Source organism: Debaryomyces fabryi (assembly GCF_001447935.2).
Source record: "Debaryomyces fabryi strain CBS 789 chromosome Unknown contig00005, whole genome shotgun sequence".
In the NCBI taxonomy this organism is placed as follows: domain Eukaryota; kingdom Fungi; phylum Ascomycota; class Pichiomycetes; order Serinales; family Debaryomycetaceae; genus Debaryomyces; species Debaryomyces fabryi.
This window is the reverse complement of record NW_015385431.1, coordinates 59,742-78,301: the sequence shown is the minus strand read 5'-3', so window position 1 is coordinate 78,301 and position 18,560 is coordinate 59,742. Positions and strand designations below refer to the sequence as shown.

The 18,560-nt window shown below is 35.9% G+C and overlaps 9 protein-coding genes across 9 annotated transcripts; 3 read left to right on the top strand and 6 right to left on the bottom strand.

The window, feature by feature from the left end:
• Nucleotides 1-363: 363 nt before the first annotated feature.
• AC631_00434 (uncharacterized protein) lies at nucleotides 364-1,551 on the bottom strand (the record flags this gene model as incomplete). The annotated part of the gene is made up of 1 exon (XM_015609264.1): nucleotides 364-1,551. The coding sequence occupies one exon, from the start codon at nucleotides 1,549-1,551 to the stop codon at nucleotides 364-366; it is 1,188 nt and encodes a 395-aa protein (XP_015469901.1).
• Nucleotides 1,552-3,632: 2,081 nt separating this feature from the next.
• Nucleotides 3,633-4,550, bottom strand: RAM2 (bifunctional protein farnesyltransferase/protein geranylgeranyltransferase; the record flags this gene model as incomplete). Its single annotated transcript, XM_015609263.1, has 1 exon — nucleotides 3,633-4,550. The coding sequence occupies one exon, from the start codon at nucleotides 4,548-4,550 to the stop codon at nucleotides 3,633-3,635; it is 918 nt and encodes a 305-aa protein (XP_015469900.1).
• Nucleotides 4,551-4,901: 351 nt separating this feature from the next.
• AC631_00432 (uncharacterized protein) lies at nucleotides 4,902-6,146 on the top strand (the record flags this gene model as incomplete). The annotated part of the gene is made up of 1 exon (XM_015609262.1): nucleotides 4,902-6,146. One exon carries the CDS (start codon nucleotides 4,902-4,904, stop codon nucleotides 6,144-6,146), a length of 1,245 nt encoding a protein of 414 aa, XP_015469899.1.
• Nucleotides 6,147-6,199: 53 nt separating this feature from the next.
• YTM1 (Ytm1p) lies at nucleotides 6,200-7,600 on the bottom strand (the record flags this gene model as incomplete). Its single annotated transcript, XM_015609261.1, has 1 exon — nucleotides 6,200-7,600. One exon carries the CDS (start codon nucleotides 7,598-7,600, stop codon nucleotides 6,200-6,202), a length of 1,401 nt encoding a protein of 466 aa, XP_015469898.1.
• Nucleotides 7,601-8,784: 1,184 nt separating this feature from the next.
• Nucleotides 8,785-10,374, top strand: GUA1 (GMP synthase (glutamine-hydrolyzing); the record flags this gene model as incomplete). Its single annotated transcript, XM_015609260.1, has 1 exon — nucleotides 8,785-10,374. The coding sequence occupies one exon, from the start codon at nucleotides 8,785-8,787 to the stop codon at nucleotides 10,372-10,374; it is 1,590 nt and encodes a 529-aa protein (XP_015469897.1).
• A 52-nt stretch (nucleotides 10,375-10,426) lies between these two features.
• PPT2 (holo-[acyl-carrier-protein] synthase) lies at nucleotides 10,427-10,882 on the bottom strand (the record flags this gene model as incomplete). The annotated part of the gene is made up of 1 exon (XM_015609259.1): nucleotides 10,427-10,882. The coding sequence occupies one exon, from the start codon at nucleotides 10,880-10,882 to the stop codon at nucleotides 10,427-10,429; it is 456 nt and encodes a 151-aa protein (XP_015469896.1).
• A 135-nt stretch (nucleotides 10,883-11,017) lies between these two features.
• AC631_00428 (uncharacterized protein) lies at nucleotides 11,018-12,004 on the top strand (the record flags this gene model as incomplete). The annotated part of the gene is made up of 1 exon (XM_015609258.1): nucleotides 11,018-12,004. One exon carries the CDS (start codon nucleotides 11,018-11,020, stop codon nucleotides 12,002-12,004), a length of 987 nt encoding a protein of 328 aa, XP_015469895.1.
• Nucleotides 12,005-12,087: 83 nt separating this feature from the next.
• ERG12 (mevalonate kinase) lies at nucleotides 12,088-13,389 on the bottom strand (the record flags this gene model as incomplete). The annotated part of the gene is made up of 1 exon (XM_015609257.1): nucleotides 12,088-13,389. One exon carries the CDS (start codon nucleotides 13,387-13,389, stop codon nucleotides 12,088-12,090), a length of 1,302 nt encoding a protein of 433 aa, XP_015469894.1.
• A 150-nt stretch (nucleotides 13,390-13,539) lies between these two features.
• On the bottom strand, nucleotides 13,540-18,462 carry NUP188 (Nup188p; the record flags this gene model as incomplete). Its single annotated transcript, XM_015609256.1, has 1 exon — nucleotides 13,540-18,462. One exon carries the CDS (start codon nucleotides 18,460-18,462, stop codon nucleotides 13,540-13,542), a length of 4,923 nt encoding a protein of 1,640 aa, XP_015469893.1.
• Nucleotides 18,463-18,560: the final 98 nt, after the last annotated feature.

Genomic DNA, 18,560 nt, shown 5'->3' with positions numbered 1-18,560 from the left:
TTTTCGTATAAATTCATAACAAGAAATTCCGCAAAAGCTCATCTCGTTGTTTACAACATTTCTCACTTACTCATTATAGCTCATAAAATATCATATGCAATCTTTATTCTAATTCTAGTCCCGCAAATACGAACCCGATATCTTACTATTCTTACAAATGAAGTATCCTCTTATCTAATGAATAATAATCTATTCTTATCAATTCTATCTAAAAATTCTCTATAATATGCTAAAAGATACCCATTTTAAATTGGACATACTTATCTAAAAGTACGCCAAATTACCCTGAAATAAACCCACCGTAAAGACATAAGCTTCATAAAAGTAGCAAACACGTAAAGTATGCACCAAAAAAGTAAACAACTAAAAATCAGGATATGAAAAGCATTTACTCTCCAAGTTTTTCAAGCTAATGGAGGATGCTTTCGAATTTTCACTGATGTAGTTAAAATTGTCCATCGAGCTAGAACTTGAACTAACAGAGTTTGACTTTTTTTGGACCTTGTTGTTAGAACATAACAAAATTGACGTGTTGTATTGTTTGTTCAAATTTTTTTCGAGCTGTAATATTCTAGTGTCGATTTGCAGTAACGAAGAATCCTTCTGAAACTGTAAGTTATTCAAATCGTCATCTGAACACCAACCAAATTTAATCAACCTTTCTTTAGTTAACTCAAAAGCATCGATAACCTGTATCTTCAACTGGTTTAAAAAGTTCAGGTAGTTGATTAAATCCTCGAGTTTGGTTAAGTCTTCCATTTTAGAGACTTCTGGTGTAGCGCCATTGATATTTAAGTTACGGAAAAAGTTACGTTCAAGGTCGTTAACATTTTTCGATGAACTTGACAAGTTTTCCGATAACGTTATGATAGGAGACCCTACAGGCGAACCAATAGGTGTCGTCATGGGAGTAATCAAACTTGTCTTTCTCACCTTAGCGGCTGAATGTAATGATTCGATTGTGGAAGCCGACAGAAACGAATCGATAGTTTCTTCGGTGATTAGAGGACTCACCCCCGGTCTTACACTCGATGGAGCGTTAGACACAAGATCACTCATCGGAGGAGCACTCATCTTCGAGAGAGAAAGCTTGCGGATTCCTTTCTTGAAGTTCTTCAATCGTCTTAAAGGCGACGTATTATGTGATGTTGTGGCTGACTGGTCGGCCACCTGCGGCGCTTCGTTCAACGCCAAGTTGGAAAACAACGGATCTATGTTCAAACTTGGCGAATTCAACTCGTATGTTGGATTTTGTACAAACTCGCTGAATAATGAATCTTTCCCTGTTGTTTCTATCTCAAGCGACAGACAGCTGTCATTTGAGATGGATGTAGCCACCGACGTCTTGTGGTCGCTCATTATGCTACTGGGAACTGTTCCTGTCTCATCAGTGGGCAATGGTGGCAATAATATCTCACTTTCACTATCTGGCGTCACCATGGACACCGGCACCACCCCCAGATAGCTATTTCTCTTGGTCTCTTCTTCTGCCACCTGAACACCGTCAGTGTCCATTTCTTTCTCTTCAATAACTATTCCTAGACCATTCATCACTATGTGTATCACTTATATACTATAGGAGTCTAATATGGATGAGTAGTTTACTTTTTTTTGTTAATCTGTTTAGTAAACCTGTGATGGAAAAATAAAAAAATATCTAAATTCTCAAATAGATCAACTGCTTATTTAGCTAGAATAACAATATAAAACTGATAGTAGGTTGAATATATTCTACCAATGATTTTATAAAGAAAAATGTCTTTCTTTACTAATAATCAATTCTTTGGTGCTGACTACTCCTTTTAATAATTTTTCGTTTATGTCATAGGATCTTGATGCGTCCTGCTACTGGATACATATGATATCCAAAGTACGAAGTTACTAATTTTTCGCCTCAAAAATTTTTTTTTGCGACTTTTGGTTTTTTCCGTTCATATACAGGCGCAGATAGCCGAACAATACGACACGAAGATAAAGCGAAACTGCCTATTCTATCCTTACATGTAGCGTCCGAAGTAACAAGCAAATATGTAGACTATTCGCCTGCTACAATCGTATAAGGCAAAAAACAACAGATCTAGGTCAGATATGTCGCGGTTAATTTGATCCTATTGTGGAAAAAGAGAATTGAAATTGTGGGATAAATATAGACGTACTATCACGCGGGAAGCGCAGAACGCCCAATTAGACCAAACAAATAGTAAAGCAAAGGCATGGTTTTGGCGAAAAAGCCACCGGATTACAGATCACCTACAATGCTAGCGCACTAGGGACAAAGCACACCCCAGACCTTCTCAGATCTCAGGATGCGAAAACAGATGAAAATATTTTGGTGGGGGGAATTATGCTTGATGGGTACACTTGGATAATATTCTAGAAGACTACAGTTAGTCGCCATGATAACGAGAATAGACTTTTAATAGTTGACACTGAAGGAGAGTCTCCCGCATGGAATATGCTAGTTTAGAGTATAGGCTCAAAGGTTAAAGTATATAACAAGGTAGTGTCAATCTGTTTCCCAATGCCGTACAGGACGGACAGCTGTTATGCATGACAGTATTAGCGGCGAAAAGGAGTGTTACTGCATATAGTGTGTATAAGACGTCTGAGCCTAGTTCTAGACCTCCAGCCATATTTGGTCTAGACTGTAGCCGACCGCCGCAACGGCGACTAGGTGGCCGGTACGCTATATAGGGATAAGAGGTGGGTGTGAGTCCCCGAATAGGCAATATTTTAGGTGTTTTGCAACCTTCGATAAGGACCATAGACAAGAGAGTTGGTTCAGGGAAAGGATGGATTGAATGTTCACGTTGCAAAAGGTCTCTTTGTGGACGAATTACGTTATCGATCAATTGAAGACTAAGATATATCGGTGTTGATGTTTTCTATATTGCTGAAGGGGCTCAGTATTTAGGGGATAAACAGACTACCACAGCCGGAATATCCCACGGATGTGCAAGTAGTTCGCCAAAGGGGTCTGACAGTGGAAGCCTCATGTGAAAAGAGCAAGATAATGCTAGCGTCGGTCCCTAGATATAGATTACATCGCCCGATAAGGTTTAAGGATAAATTACCCAAATATAAGGTTCGCAATATATAAGGTTCGGAATTGCGTCTCGGGTACGCTAAGTGAAAGCCGGTGTGGGAGTGGGTTGTTGCGAGGACGAAGCAGTTGCATTTGCCTCATTGGCAGGAGATGTGGTGGTTAAAGAAATCGATCGAAATTTGGACCTTTTGGGACTCTCGTCTAACAACTGTGGGGGATCTTCGGGAGATATTCCCACCGATTGCTAAATATGCTAATATTGTGGGACCTGGTGCCTGTTTCAGTTTAGGCCGTATATTAGGTGTGTTGCCTTTTGCTTAACTGGTACCTCTCGTTTGCTAAATGGCCCAAGATAAGCCAAGATACGAGATATGTGAAGAGTCTTTTACGTTGCATACTATATTCACAAGTTGAAACATTATTTGCAACTTTACGCGATCTGACTTCAAATAAAACGATTGGCATTTTATCTGATTTTCATGATAACATACGATAATCACTAAATAGCATAATGTGGTATATTATTAAATTAGCTATCTGCTACAGACACTGTACTATTTCCATATGCATCAAGTGCGTTATATTCTTATACGGTTATTTTCCCTTTCTCGTAGTTCCAGTAGTTGGCTCTTATGGGATCGTATGTGGTAGAAAGAAGATCATATACCTTTACAGCTAACGCAGGTTGCCTACGACGCTGGTAGATGGTAGCTAACATTTCTAATGCGTAAGTACTAGTTATAACCACCTCCACATCTGGCGATTCTTGTACGTTGGCAAATGTCAAGCAAAACTCATACAATTCGCTAACATCTTTGTTAAATTTTTTGTAAATGCCAAATAAGTAGTTCCAGCTAGATGGGTTTTGCGGACATATCAAGATTTTTGATTTGGTGAGTTCAATTTCTTGAGTGACGATATCCTGACTAACGTTTTGAGGACCGAATTTGAGAAAAAACCTATGTGTCCATGCCGAGTTGTTTCTCAAGTCGTATTCCAAATTCTGGTCAACAAATTGCAATTCTTTCTCATCATCATATAAATCAAACCGTTCGACCAACCACTTGCGATAAGACCACACATGGTGGTTCTTCGTATCTTCTTGGAGCATTGCATTCATGATAGGAAACTCGCGATGCGGATTGAATCCATTACCTCCATCATCTTTTATGATCTTCTCAATTATCAACTGTCTGTAATTCCATATCTGGTAGTTCTTTTCGTTTTCAAGTGCTATTTGCTCACACCAATCTAGTTCTTCATACAAGTCCTTGTTTAGGCCTATCAAAATGTTATATCTATAGTTCCAGATGGTATAATGAGATGCCAATAACTCGATTCCCTTCTCCGTCACCCATAATGCTCTTTCTGAATGTTCATCTTTCTGCATTAATGCTAGTAATAATCCCATCGTTTCCTTGTATTCATTATCGTATAATATCTGACACAATTGTGGTTCTTCCTCATTAAGCTTAACGGGAGTTATATCATCGAAATCAAACATCGCCTTGATTTTGTTTGTATGTTAGCATATATTAGTATTGACTTTGGATTTCGTTTGTTCTTCAAGTGCTTTATGATTTCAGTAAGAGTTCTTCACAATCGATTTTGTGTCGTTTACCAATCTCGACCATCAATATCGATTTCAACAGATCTACTATGATCAAATACCATTTTTTAAGGCATAATCTGATTCATGGAGACGTCTAGGCCTCATTATTCATCTAGAACGCCCTCAGATAGAGTATTATTGCTTTCTACAGCATTCACCTGTGTATTGGTTTACATAGTGCTATCCTTCGTTCTCGGAAATTCTCAAATCCCCATTTTGGTAGTTGTGTTTATTTGTACTAATATGATATCACGTACTGGGGCTTTTAAGAATTTGATATCAAAAATAGATGTAACCAAAACTATCGGGGATCAATCTGTTCCTAGAATTCCACGTGTGGAGAACCCAATTGGTCATAATCATTTTCAATCTATAAGTGAGCACTCGAGAATCGAAATATTGTCGGCCATAAGATCTTTGCAAGCATATTCTGCTAATACAAAGAATGTGAACGATCGGAGAAAGAGATTATTCAAGATGATGACATGGAGACAACAAAAACTATGTGAAGATGTAGGGTACTTGAAGAAATTGACGAAAATCGAACAGTCAATAAGCTATAATCAAAAAATATTATCAGCCATTGCAGATGGAGCAGTTAAAAAGTTTGGTATATCGTATGAAGATTTTGATTTATTGAAAGGATCAAACAGTAGCAATACATCATCTACCAATTACAGGGTAATTGAAGCGTTAGGACACTACATAAGAGACTGGAGTCCTGATGGGGAAGCCGAGTTGAAGCCTATGATGGATTTTATAAATGAGCAATTGAATCATGTAATCCCGGTGCAGGAAAGATCAAAGACTTGCATCATAATACCAGGCTCAGGACTAGGAAGAATAGCCCATGAAATTGCAAATATAGGCTCTGAAAACGAAACCAGATATGGTGCAGTTCATGCGATAGAATACAGTGGATTGATGCATTTATGCAATGAATTTATTTATTCATTAGAAAATGAAGAAAAGGATTATGATCTATTTCCGTATATCCATTCTTGTTCGAACTTCATTGACAGCACATCTCAATTTAGATCATCTATGGTACATAGTGGCCAAGCCAAACCGGAAAATTTAGCATTAAACCACGAAGACTTCCGTTATTTTGAGGTTCCAAATAAATCACAATTTGAAAATATTGTCGTTGTTTCAGCATTCTTCATTGACACTGCAGAAAATTTGGTTAGTTATTTAGATACCATTCAGGAATTAACAACACCAAATAGAAAGAATAAAATCAAAAATGGCTATTGGATAAATATAGGTCCCTTGAAATATGGCACTGCTGCTCAAGTAGAGTTAAATTCTGACGAATTGAAAAAGATTCGCAAAGCAATGGGCTGGAAAGATATAAAATCCGCTAATAGTCTTGCTGGCTCTGATAATCAGCTAGTTGGTTATATGACGGATAAACAGAGTATGTGGCAAGGATATTATGGGTTGACCATGTGGAATGCAGCGAGGAAGGAGAATTCTAGAAAGTGATTCTATAATACTATTTATTAAAAGGGATTATATTTTATATATTGTACATAGTTTTATTTGGTAATATCAGATCCTTTGTTAATTTGAATTTTCTTGTCTTGACCACCACTAATAATGCCGATGTCTTTATCCCAAATGACAGATAATACTTTATCTTGACCTTTAGCTGCATTGTTTTGTTCTCTGGTTATGGTATACAAAGATTTTTCACTTCTAACATCCCAAACCTTAACAGTACCATCATGAGAACATGAGGCAAACATATTGTCATTAGTTGGACATTTAGATAATCCAACCACGAAATTAGTGTGTCCTATTAATTTCTGATTGTTAGTTTGCTCGGTAGTAGTTGAGCTAACTCTTGGATCAAATAAATTAATATGACGGGCCGATGAACCACACACTAATAAATTCAAGGATGGCAACTGTAATAATGATAATAATGAGTATCCGGTGGTTCTTGTATCCACACAACGAGAGGTTACTAAATCCCATGTTTTAATTGTATGATCTTGTGATACGGAGTAACCAACAGTTGAATCATTGAAATCAAATATAACATCTTCAACTGGTTGAGAGTGGCCTTCCAAGAATGAAAGAGGTGAACGACGTCTTATAGTTGAATCTTGTAATGCCATCTTTCTTCTCTTCTTCGAAGAAGTTGATATGACATTAGAATCATATTCCAAGGGTTGGATGGTTGTCATTTCCTTGTAATTGGTTGACCAAAATCCAATGGCTTTATCATAACCCGCTGATAAAATACGATTGTTTTGGTATTCGATTGCTAAAGATACAACAGGTGCTTTATGTCCCTCTAATATGGCTAATGTTCTACCATCTTCAATTTCTTCATCATCTTCTATATTGCTATCAATTGAAGTTTTCCATAATCTCACTTGTCTATCGTTACCAGATGAAACAATTCTTGTTGGGGAAATCCATCTAACTGCACGAATCGGTCCTGAATGGCCCACATACTGTTTTTCAACCTTACCAGACATATTGTATGTTCTGACAATACCATCGTACGAACCAGACAAAATTTTTGGTTCTGTAATATTCATGTTTGAAGCCTTAACCGGTGCTGATGTTGGATTTATGGTATCTAAGGATGAAATCCAATCATCGTTGTTGAAGGATGCTAAAAATGACGGAGGTAAGACGGCTCTGGTATATTCCAAATTCAACGATGCTTCACTGGATAACCCGTTTTTCACCAAGTAATCTTCTAATGATGTTCTCAACAAGACACCATCAATAAGAAAATCAAATGGGACTGGCTTGGTTTCATCTGTCTCGCCATCTTTCTTCAATAAATGGTTGACGATCTCTGATAACCCATATCTTTTTAAAGACACTGGCACGTACAATGGAGCATCTGATGTGTGTAAAGATTCATCTTCCTCGTTAGTGAAGAACTTAATCTTAATTTGTGACTTGTCATCCGCCATATTTGCTTTAATATTGAATCCAGGTTTCCTTTATTATCGTTATACCATCTCTTCATAAAAAATTTATCTCATCTCTAAATATTTTTCACAATATATCGGTCACGTGATTTTTCCTGTCAGACATAATACTTACTTCCTAGAGAAGCAACATTTAGATTTAGATTGGCGCCTGGCCGAACTATTGGCACAAAGTGTACTATGTCGAAATTAACTGCATTCGGATGTACTAAAGAAAATAGCTAAGCGAATCTAAAAATACTAGAATCTGACTGTCAAATTCATCAGGTTTTTGGGACCATGCCGTCTTAGTACAGGCATCGATGCTCGAGATGCCATTTTTCCCACGAAAGATGCGGTTGCAATGCCCGCATTGGCTCCTTCCCTTATGCCAATTTCTGACCGGTTGATTCGTGACTTACGAAACCTTGGTGAAAATCTGGATTTCCTGATTGTAGAAATAGACCGTCTGTTACTGGCAGACGTAGGCATGAATGCCCCTGGGTCGGTCACATACCCCTTTGCAAAGAACGATCGAATGGCACGTTTGATTCTCATCCATCTTCTTTTTCTCGTAACTCTAGGTGGCGGTAAAGATCTCATATCTGATATTCTGAGTCGATAATGCTGGCTATGGAACCAAATACAAAAGTTCACTGAGCGGATTTCAAGCTAATTTCCACAAAACTAGACCAGCTGTTTCCTTGGGTTATAGGATTTTATGCTTTATTCTATGGCTTTACACCGATAAAGTCTTGATAACTGCTTGCAAAACAAAACACAAATAAACTTATCGTGGTAGAATAATTTTGCAATTGTGCAACCAATGCAATATGAACGCGGAAAATCTTAATACACACAGAGTCATTGCTTGAATACCTATTCACAATAAATACCTTAATTCAAGTATATGTAGCCGCTTTAAATCATAATTAAGGGGATTCGTCGAGTCGTATACATAAAAGCATATAATATCAAATCATAGAAACACTTGTAATTCCACCATAGATCCCACAGGGGTTGACTCCGTTGGACGTGTGAGTAATAAAATTTTCGATGAGCATTAAAAAAAAATTTAGTATAAATACAATCGAAATTATCGCCAAATAATCATCTCGTATTAGATCTTGGGAAGTAACTTCTCGTTTTAATATCAAATAGCATAAATTAGAATATCAATATCAAAAATGGTTAATCCTGCTGACGTTCCAATTGAAGTTTCTAAAGTTTTCGACACCATATTGGTTTTGGATTTTGGATCCCAATACTCCCATTTAATCACTCGTCGTTTGAGAGAATTTAATGTGTACGCTGAAATGTTGCCATGCACCCAAAAGATTTCAGAATTAACCTGGAAGCCAAAGGGTATCATTTTGTCCGGTGGACCATACTCAGTTTACGAGGAAGGATCTCCCCACGTTGACCACGATATTTTCAAGTTGGACGTGCCAATCTTGGGTATCTGTTACGGTATGCAAGAATTAGCTTGGATTAACGGTAAGGGAGTTGCTAGAGGTGACAAGAGAGAATACGGGCCAGCTACCTTGAACGTTGAAGATGCGTCTTGTGCTTTATTCAATGGCGTTGACCACTCACAAGTCTGGATGTCTCACGGTGACAAGTTGCACGCTTTGCCAACTGGTTTCAAGGTTGTTGCTACTTCTGACAACTCGCCATTTGCTGCCATTTCCCACGAAAAGGAAAGTATTTTTGGTATTCAATTCCACCCAGAAGTCACTCACACCAAGCAAGGTAAAGTTTTATTGAGAAACTTTGCTATTGATATCTGTAAAGCCTCCAACAACTGGACTATGGAAAATTTCATTGATACTGAAATTGCCAGAATTCAAAAATTAGTCGGTCCAACTGCTGAAGTTATTGGTGCTGTTTCTGGTGGTGTCGATTCTACTGTTGGTGCTAAGATTATGAAAGAAGCCATCGGTGACCGTTTCCATGCCATTTACGTTGACAATGGTTTAATGAGATTAAACGAAACTGAACAAGTTTACAAGACTTTAACTGAAGGTTTAGGTATTAACTTGACTGTTGTCGATGCAACCGATTTGTTCTTAAGTAAATTGAAGGGTGTTACTGATCCAGAAAAAAAGAGAAAGATTATCGGTAACAACTTCATTCACGTCTTTGAAGCTGAAGCTGCTAAGATTAAGCCAGCATCTGGCCAAGAAATCGAATACTTATTACAAGGTACTTTATACCCAGATGTCATTGAATCCATTTCTTTTAAGGGACCATCTCAAACTATCAAGACCCATCACAATGTCGGTGGTTTGTTAGAAGATATGAAATTAAAATTAATCGAACCTTTGAGAGAATTATTTAAAGATGAAGTTCGTCACTTAGGTGAAATTATGGGTGTTCCTCACGATTTAGTCTGGAGACATCCTTTCCCAGGTCCAGGTTTAGCTATTAGAGTTTTAGGTGAAGTTACCAGAGAACAACTTAAAATCGCTCGTGAAGCTGACAGCATTTTCATTGAAGAAATTAAAAAAGCTGGTTTGTACAAGGACATTTCTCAAGCTTTTGCTGCCTTATTACCTGTTAAGTCTGTTGGTGTTATGGGTGATCAAAGAACTTATGAACAAGTTATCGCTTTAAGAGCCATTGAAACGGTTGATTTCATGACTGCTGATTGGTTCGTTTTTGAAGCAGCTTTCTTGAAGAAGACCGCTTCAAGAATTGTCAATGAAGTCGACGGCGTTGCTCGTGTCACTTATGATATCACTTCCAAGCCACCAGCAACTGTCGAATGGGAATAATGTCGTCGCTATATCGTAGATAGACTACTTTCAATTTGTCGTATAATTATTATTAACTACCTATAAAATCCTCGTTCATTAATTCGTAAATTTTTTGTCTCAAGACAGTCGCTACTAATAGCCCATCATCATGAGATATGCTTAAATGAAACTCTTCATTTTCTTTCTTGTAGAAATCACTTCGTATAAAAGGCTTCCCTTGCTCGTTGTAATATCTATACCAATTTTTGAACTGAAACTGTTTTTGATATTCACAATCTAAAGTTTTATAAACTGCTTCTTTTGAAGCCCAACTACCGGATATTAGAGATATGCATTCGTTTAGTTTATTGCTATCTTTAAGTTCGTTAAATTTGGGTAACTCGAACTCTGGATGTAATATTCTTGACGACATCCTAGAAGTAAACAGTGAATTGAGTTCACCCTTCGATAATAGCAATTCCTTAAACCTATTTGTCTTGAGAATATCAACTCCTATGCCTAATGTTATGCCTAATTTTCTTACCATTCTGACTATAGTTCAGTATGTAGAAAGACTGTGCAAAAATTATATTGAGTTTTTATCGCGATATGACTCAAGGTTTTCTTTAAGACCATATAATCTATCTTTTAATTGGAAATATTATAAAAGCATAACTTGACCATGGCGTCCTCAATCTCGGGACCTGTTCCATTACCTGAATCAAAGTATGATTTATCAACATACTGGGGAAGGGTAAAGCACTGTGCTGAAATCTCTGACCCAACTATGTTGTTGAATTCTACTAAAGATATTCAAGCTGCTAAGATAATGATCTGGGAATATCGTAATGGTGTAAGACCTAGTATGACCCCAGAATTATGGAGAGCTAAAAGGGTTTTGGATTCTACCTTACATCCAGATACTGGAGAAACAGTATTTTTACCATTCAGAATGAGTTCATGTGTCTTGTCTAATTTAGTTGTTACTGCTGGTATGTTAACACCAAACTTAGGTCCAGCGGGAACAGTTTTTTGGCAAGTAGCTAACCAGTCATTAAATGTTGCTATTAACACAGCTAATGCTAATAAATCGCATCCATTGAGCACTCAACAGATTATCACAAACTATACTATGGCCGTGACTGCTTCTTGCTCGGTTGCCTTAGGTTTAAATGCTATAGTTCCAAAATTGAAATCTTTAAAGCCTAGTACAAGAATGATTTTAGGTCGATTAGTTCCTTTTGCAGCTGTTGTTTCTGCAGGTGTAGTCAACGTATTCTTGATGAGAAGTGAGGAAATAAAAAAGGGTATCAATGTCTATGATAAAGAAGGAAAAGAAGTCGGCATATCTCAAACTGCTGCTGTATATGCTGTTAGTGAGACCGCTGCCAGTCGTGTCATAAATGCAACACCTGTAATGGTTGTTCCACCTTTGATTTTGGTCAAATTACAAAAGTCAGGTTTCTTAAAAGGCAAATCCAAAAAGTGGGAGATTGCTACTAACATGGGATTGATTTTTACAACTGCTTTGGCAGCGTTACCTTTTGCTTTGGCAATATTCCCTCAAAGAAGGCAATTATTGGTATCTCAATTAGAAGAAAAATTCCATGGTTTAAAAGACAAAAATGGCGATAACATTGAATATTTAGAATTCAACAGAGGTATTTGATTTCTATTATTAAAGCTGTAAATAGTTTTTATATACACTAGCAACATATTTAGTTTACAATCTATATTATTTATGACTTGAAACTACCAAAATCTCCAAGATTCGTAAATCTCAGACTTTAAAGCCTTTTCAACTTCATCTCTATCTTTAAAACTTGAAAACACTTCAGCTGAAAATACATTTTCTCTTTTGTCTTTGCTAACATCCTCCAATGATAAACATCCTACTCCTTTTCCGCCTAAGGAAGTTTCAAAGGTTTCATATCCTTCATTTTCAAACTCTTTGATTGCCTTTTGAAGAACTTCTTCTTCCACATCATCGTGAACTAAACTAATAGCGCATCCACCACCTCCAGCACCAGTCAATTTGGTAGAACCTATATTATGAGTATCTCCGATAATTTTAATTTTTTCCAAGGCAGGGTGGGAAACACCTAAAGCAACTAATAACCCATGATTAATATTAACTAGTTCACGCAATTGGTCTTTCTCCTCTTTACCAAATGTTGGTCTAATCATTATTTGATATGCCTCAAGTACTAAATGTTCCATTGCATCTAAAATTGAGCCAGCGCATTTTGGATAGGCCCTATTAACTTGAGCAACATTACCTACTAAAGCAGCTGTACTTCTTGGAACTTTGGTATTCGTAAGCAATAATTTTATAGGTGGGAAATTTCTCATAGTAGTACGCACAGATGGTTGAGATGGTAATGTTGTTCTTTGAAACATGACTGCACCACCGTATGTAGCCACTGCGTTATCGATTCCTGAAGGATTACCATGGAAACATTTTTCTCCCATTAAAGACCAACTATCGATAAAATCTAAATCAGAATTTTCTTTCTTGGTAACTTTTTCAGCAGCAGTATGACATGCCGCTGAAACATGTTTACCAAGACGAGCTAACGCGCTTGCAAGACATACGGCTGTACAAGCTGATGATCCTAAACCTGCTCCAATAGGCAATGTAGACTTTACAATGAACCTCATACCTGGAATATCCTTGTTACATAAATTTGTATACAAGTAAAGAAAGCATAAACAAGCCGTATAATGCAATTTAGAGTCAACATTACCTAAAACAGTACTTAATGAATCAATAATTTCTGGAACCAATTCTTCAGTTATAACAGGCTTTTCATCTTCAAACGTAATATATTTTCGAATATCCTCCCAAGGTATTTCATCTTTATTCCAAGAATGTGTTAATTCAATATCTGGAAAATCCAATCTTATAACGTTCAGGTCTTCACTTGGTGTAACCAACAAATATGCTCTTAAACTAAGTGCGGCTGCAATCGCTGGTTTACCATACACTGCTGAGTGTTCTCCGTATATAATCACCTTACCAGGAGCACTAACCAAGAAAGGAGAGACCGACATGGATGTACTTCGATAGTTATTAGCTGAAATTCAGAATATTTCAGTGTCAAAGGCTCTTTTGAAAACATCGCGCTTTTTCGTTTAGTTTAAACGAGTACCAAAATGAAGATTAATTTTATTCTAGTAGGAATACATACTTCTATAAATGATTTAATGATTGATGAAATCTTTTAACTCACGGATTTCTTCGATTGAATTATTAATAAATTTTCTATAAGCAACATCCCCTTTTTCTACCATTCTTTGCTCCTCTGGTGAACATGGAAGTATTCTTGAGGATAAGAACTTTGGGTGTTTTAACAAATTATTGATACATTCTACAAAATCATCACGCTTAGATTCAGTTTCTAAACCTGGTAATATTTGCATATCAATAGCATCAGATATAGTTTCAGCATTTCCAATATCTGCTTGATTTAAGTATTCATTAATATTTAATGATTGTAAGATTTTGAATAATAGCAAAATTTGACTAGTTTCAGATATCATGGAAGATGTAATTCTTATCATGGATGAGTCCTTTGACCAACTCTCGATACAAGACTCGATTTGCTTGCCAAATGCTTGAAGTGCCAAGCTTACTTCCGGAATAATGCTTGGCCCAAGCCTAGATAATGCAGTTAAGAATATTGGTAAAATCCCATTAGTCCAAATTCTGTGGTAATGAGGTGATGTCAGAGAATTGATGCCACCAGCTTGAATAGGACTGGATATTTTACTCTGCACTATCACCAAGAACATTCCAGATGAGATTAATTTTTCTGCCATGACTTCGATGGTCATTAATTCTTGAATAAACATTAAACTTAATTGAGCAAAAATGTGTTCGTCATTAACCTCTATCAAATGAGACAATAAGTAAAGATTCAATAGAGCTTTTATGGTACCATTATTATCAATCAATGAAGCCATTTCATAATTTAAACTAGGAGATGATTTCATATTCACAAAAACTTTCAAGATTGACAAGATCAACATTAGGTCGTCCAATCTTCCATTCATCTTATTTGAGACATGGCCCTTTTCAGTACGCGATAAATAAACATCATTTTGAATTTCAATGAATAAGTTTTTAGTGGCCTTAGTGATAATGAGCTCAAATAGGTCTCGGAATATACTCAAATACTCAATTAACATGCCAGAGTCATCCTTCACTATGTTCAAAGAGCAATATAAGATACGAAGCAAAGGTCTATAATTACCTGAATCTTCATTCAAATTTTTGAGGAAATTCATACTTGAGGCAGATAATAATTCTGAACAACCCTTTATAATTTCGAGGGCTATCTTTGAATCCTTTTTGATTTCGGGGGTAGTATATATAGTGTATTCAATAAAGAAGGCCAATTCAATACGTCCTTGAAACACATCTGCAAAGAACTCTGCTGGGACACCCTCCGAAACGTTTATTCTCAATAATTGTGATACCAAGTTCAAGAATTTTGTATTCAATGATGAAGGAAATCTTCTGCAAAAAGCTGTGAGCAACGCACCAAATGATTTAGCAACCGAGGCTTGAGCGCTCAAGTACTGTAAATTAATACTTGAAGCAACGACTTGCTCTCGTATTTGATCCCAGGCTGGTGAATTATTAAAAAGTCTATCCATCAAAACCAAGCTGTAAACCGTAGAAACTCCAAATCTATTCCTCTTTAATAAAGAACAGGTGAATTGGGATAACTCGAATCCAGAAAATGAATTTTCGAAATCAACCTGTAAATTGGAGTGCAACGTAGGTTGATAATTATTGATCCGAAACTGCTTTTCCATAGTAGCTATGAAATCATCAGAAGTTAATAGATTTACAATATTTCTCTTGCAAACCTCATTTTTTGTAGTAAACAAAAAAGAGGATAATATTTCTGCTATCTTCGACACTAATTTAAGTTCGTAACACGCAGCAATATATTCTTCTGTATTTCCAGGTAAGTCATTAATAGGTGACTGTATCTTAAGGATCAATTCGTCAACAAACTCCACATCATTATCATTCTCTCTCGCAGTTGTCCAAGAATTAAACGCTAATGAAATTGCATCAGCCAAATGGAGACTGACAGAATTAGGATAATATTTTATGTCCCGGACGTTCTTCTTTAAAATACTTAACAATGAAATAGGTTTCTGATCGTCAGGGTTTGTATTAGAAGACTTAGTAAAATCACCAAATACATCTCTTCCACTAATAAACAATACTGACAAACCTTCTTGATTACCATCCATAACGGCGCAAATAAAGTCATATAATGAGATCTTCATTTTGTAATCATCAAATGAATTTTCTAAATCAGAGGCTAATGAATGCAATAAAACCTGGGCATGATCGCGGCCTAAATGGGATAATAAAGAAGGAGTTGGTTCATTTAGCCATTTACCATTTGTTAAGGTTGTTATTAAGTCTAAAATGTCCTTCCTCAAAGTTTCATATTGAGAATAGGTATTAACTAACAGTGTCAACTTCGTAAACAATGATCTTTCAAAAGCAGATGGAGGTAAATTCAACACAGACCTAATAGATATTATAAGCTGTGAAAATGCGAAAGAGCAACGTATCCAGTTATCATACCAGAATCCTGATATGTCTCTAATTTCATACAAGCTCATATTTGCACTGAGTGATTCAATCATAGATAAAATTGGTAATGCAGATCTCGAAAATTCTGTGCCAGCAACCAAAAATGAATCAATGATTCGAGCAGATGCCTCTGAAAATATTTTTGCAATTCTATTAGCTGATTTTGTTTCATTCACAATTCCATGAACAGTTGCTAAAATATTTGATAAAATATCTAAAATTAAAACACCAATTTCCATTTTTTGATAAGACTCATTAAATCTGCAATGGATAAAACTTTCAAATATAAGAATCATATGATAGATAATCCTGTCTAAAATAGTGCTTTTAGATTTCTCTGGATAATCATCTTGTAAGGTTAAGCAGTTTTGTACTAGCGAATCTGCTAATTTTATCAAAGATACTGTGAATTTATAATCTCCATTCACCATTTCAATAGCTCCGAAAATTATTGATGCAAACCCCTCTTTACCGCCATTTGATAATAAAGAAGACTTTGATAAATAAGGCCAAATTCTGAAAGATAAAAATGGCATCGAGGCAGTCAAGAAGTTAATAACTGATTCTAAAATATCGACTTTACGGGCATGTAACGCTTGTTCAAATAATCTTAAAATTACCTCAACAATATCAGAATCATCGGTATAAGCTGACATGTATTGCAAAATTGTTTGCGCATCATCAGAACTATTATCCAAAACAGCTTTCGTTAAGAGATTTAATATGTTTATGACAAATTCTACTTTTTCGTGATCAGAACTATCAAAGACTCTTGAAACATTTTGCAATACCCGTCCTAAAAACGCCCAGCCATTATATTTGTACAAGAAAGTAACCAAAACTTCATCTTCATTTGCAGACGGTAAAATTTTTGCCTTCGTACCAACATTCAAAAGTAATGATAACTTTTTGTTTACCTCATATGGTGGATACACATCAATCCACTGTGTCAATTTAACCAATTCAGTATTTTCGTCGTCTATTTGATATAAGTTATTAAATTCTTCTTTCTTGAAAACTGAAATGTATGACTTTAACTCTTCAAACTCGTTAAAAGCAAAATTACCATTAATTGATGCAAGCTTCAAGTATGGAGTTAAGGATACTGGGAACTTAGTTCTCGACAAAATTATTGCATTCGCGGTCGCTTCACTGTCGAAGAACTTTTCAAGAACACTGTTTGGCGCCGTTTTCAAGACGCTTTCAATGCTGGATGCAATTTCTGGTGTGAATGAAATTAATGGCATAGCAGACAATATAACAGACGTTAATATGGCCGGATAAATATTATCAAATTTAAGTAAATTGTTAAGCTTTGCCAACTCCTCAAATACACCCAATTGAACACATCTCATATTCAAGTTATTAATAGAATCATCCATTTGCTGAACCGAAAATTTTTTGGTAAATGCTACAGACGATGGAAGGTCTTTGAATTCTTCTAAAAGTAATGATTTTCTTAATAGAATTATTGACCAGCTGTACATTACAACAGAATTTAAATTGGATGGATTAGTTATTGAGTTATTAATTGATTTGAAAATGTCAACATTATTCATAAACTTATCAGATTCATTTTCTGATCCGTAGTTGTTCTCCAAATCCAAAAACAATATTGAGATAACTGTAGCAAGTGCTTGCATCAACATGAATGATTCATTATGGGAAACATATGGACCCAAAGACTGAATAAAGTTATTTGAACCCATAAATCTAAACCAATTGTTAGTCGTATCTGGATGTATGTTTGGATTTTGAACAAGCAATTCTGTTAATATTTTCATTTGATCAATAATTAGAAGAAGGTTCTCCGTATTTATTATCTCATCTAATGCATCTGAAAACCCAGTAATAAATGATCTACTAGTCACTGATTTGATTAACTCTTCCAAACTATTAATTAAGTCGTTGGTGTAAGTTTGTGAAAGGTATATTTCCTTTCCCAAATTTTGAATGGTGGATGAAGTCTCTGAATTGGATTTATTATTTAACAATTCAATTACCAAGCGAAGAACCACTCTTCTTTCTCTTAATACTCTACTGGAATATAACAAAATTCTTTCTTCTTCTAGATACTTTTCTCTATCATCTGGCAATTTGGATTTTAATTTATCATAATTGTAAATCTTTCTTTCAGGTATCCGTTTGCAAGTTTGACTCACTACTCTTAAAACGTCATTGTAGTCTAAATTCAAAATATTACTTATGGTTTCGGCATCTTTGATATTATTTGATGTTATGTCTGAATATAATATATTACGCAACGATAATTCTTTAGCATCCTTAATAGAAATTTTTGACACACGCTTGAATGGTAAAGGATTCAACAATAACTTGCTGTTGATAAGTAGAAATTCGTCTAATGCATCAAGGATATATGGATCCTGGTATGATTTCAATAATGATAGGGCATTGTCAAATCCCCATAATTGAGTAGGTTGAATAGGTTTCAAAGGTTTAACCTCCTTGGACGCCCTTATCTCCACAGTAGAAACAGGCATATTTAAACCTTTTATGAATATCTGTTTATAATGTGGACCTAGTATTGGATCTTTTACGCTGTTGTCTATAATGTTTTTGTTTCGATGTATGAGATGGT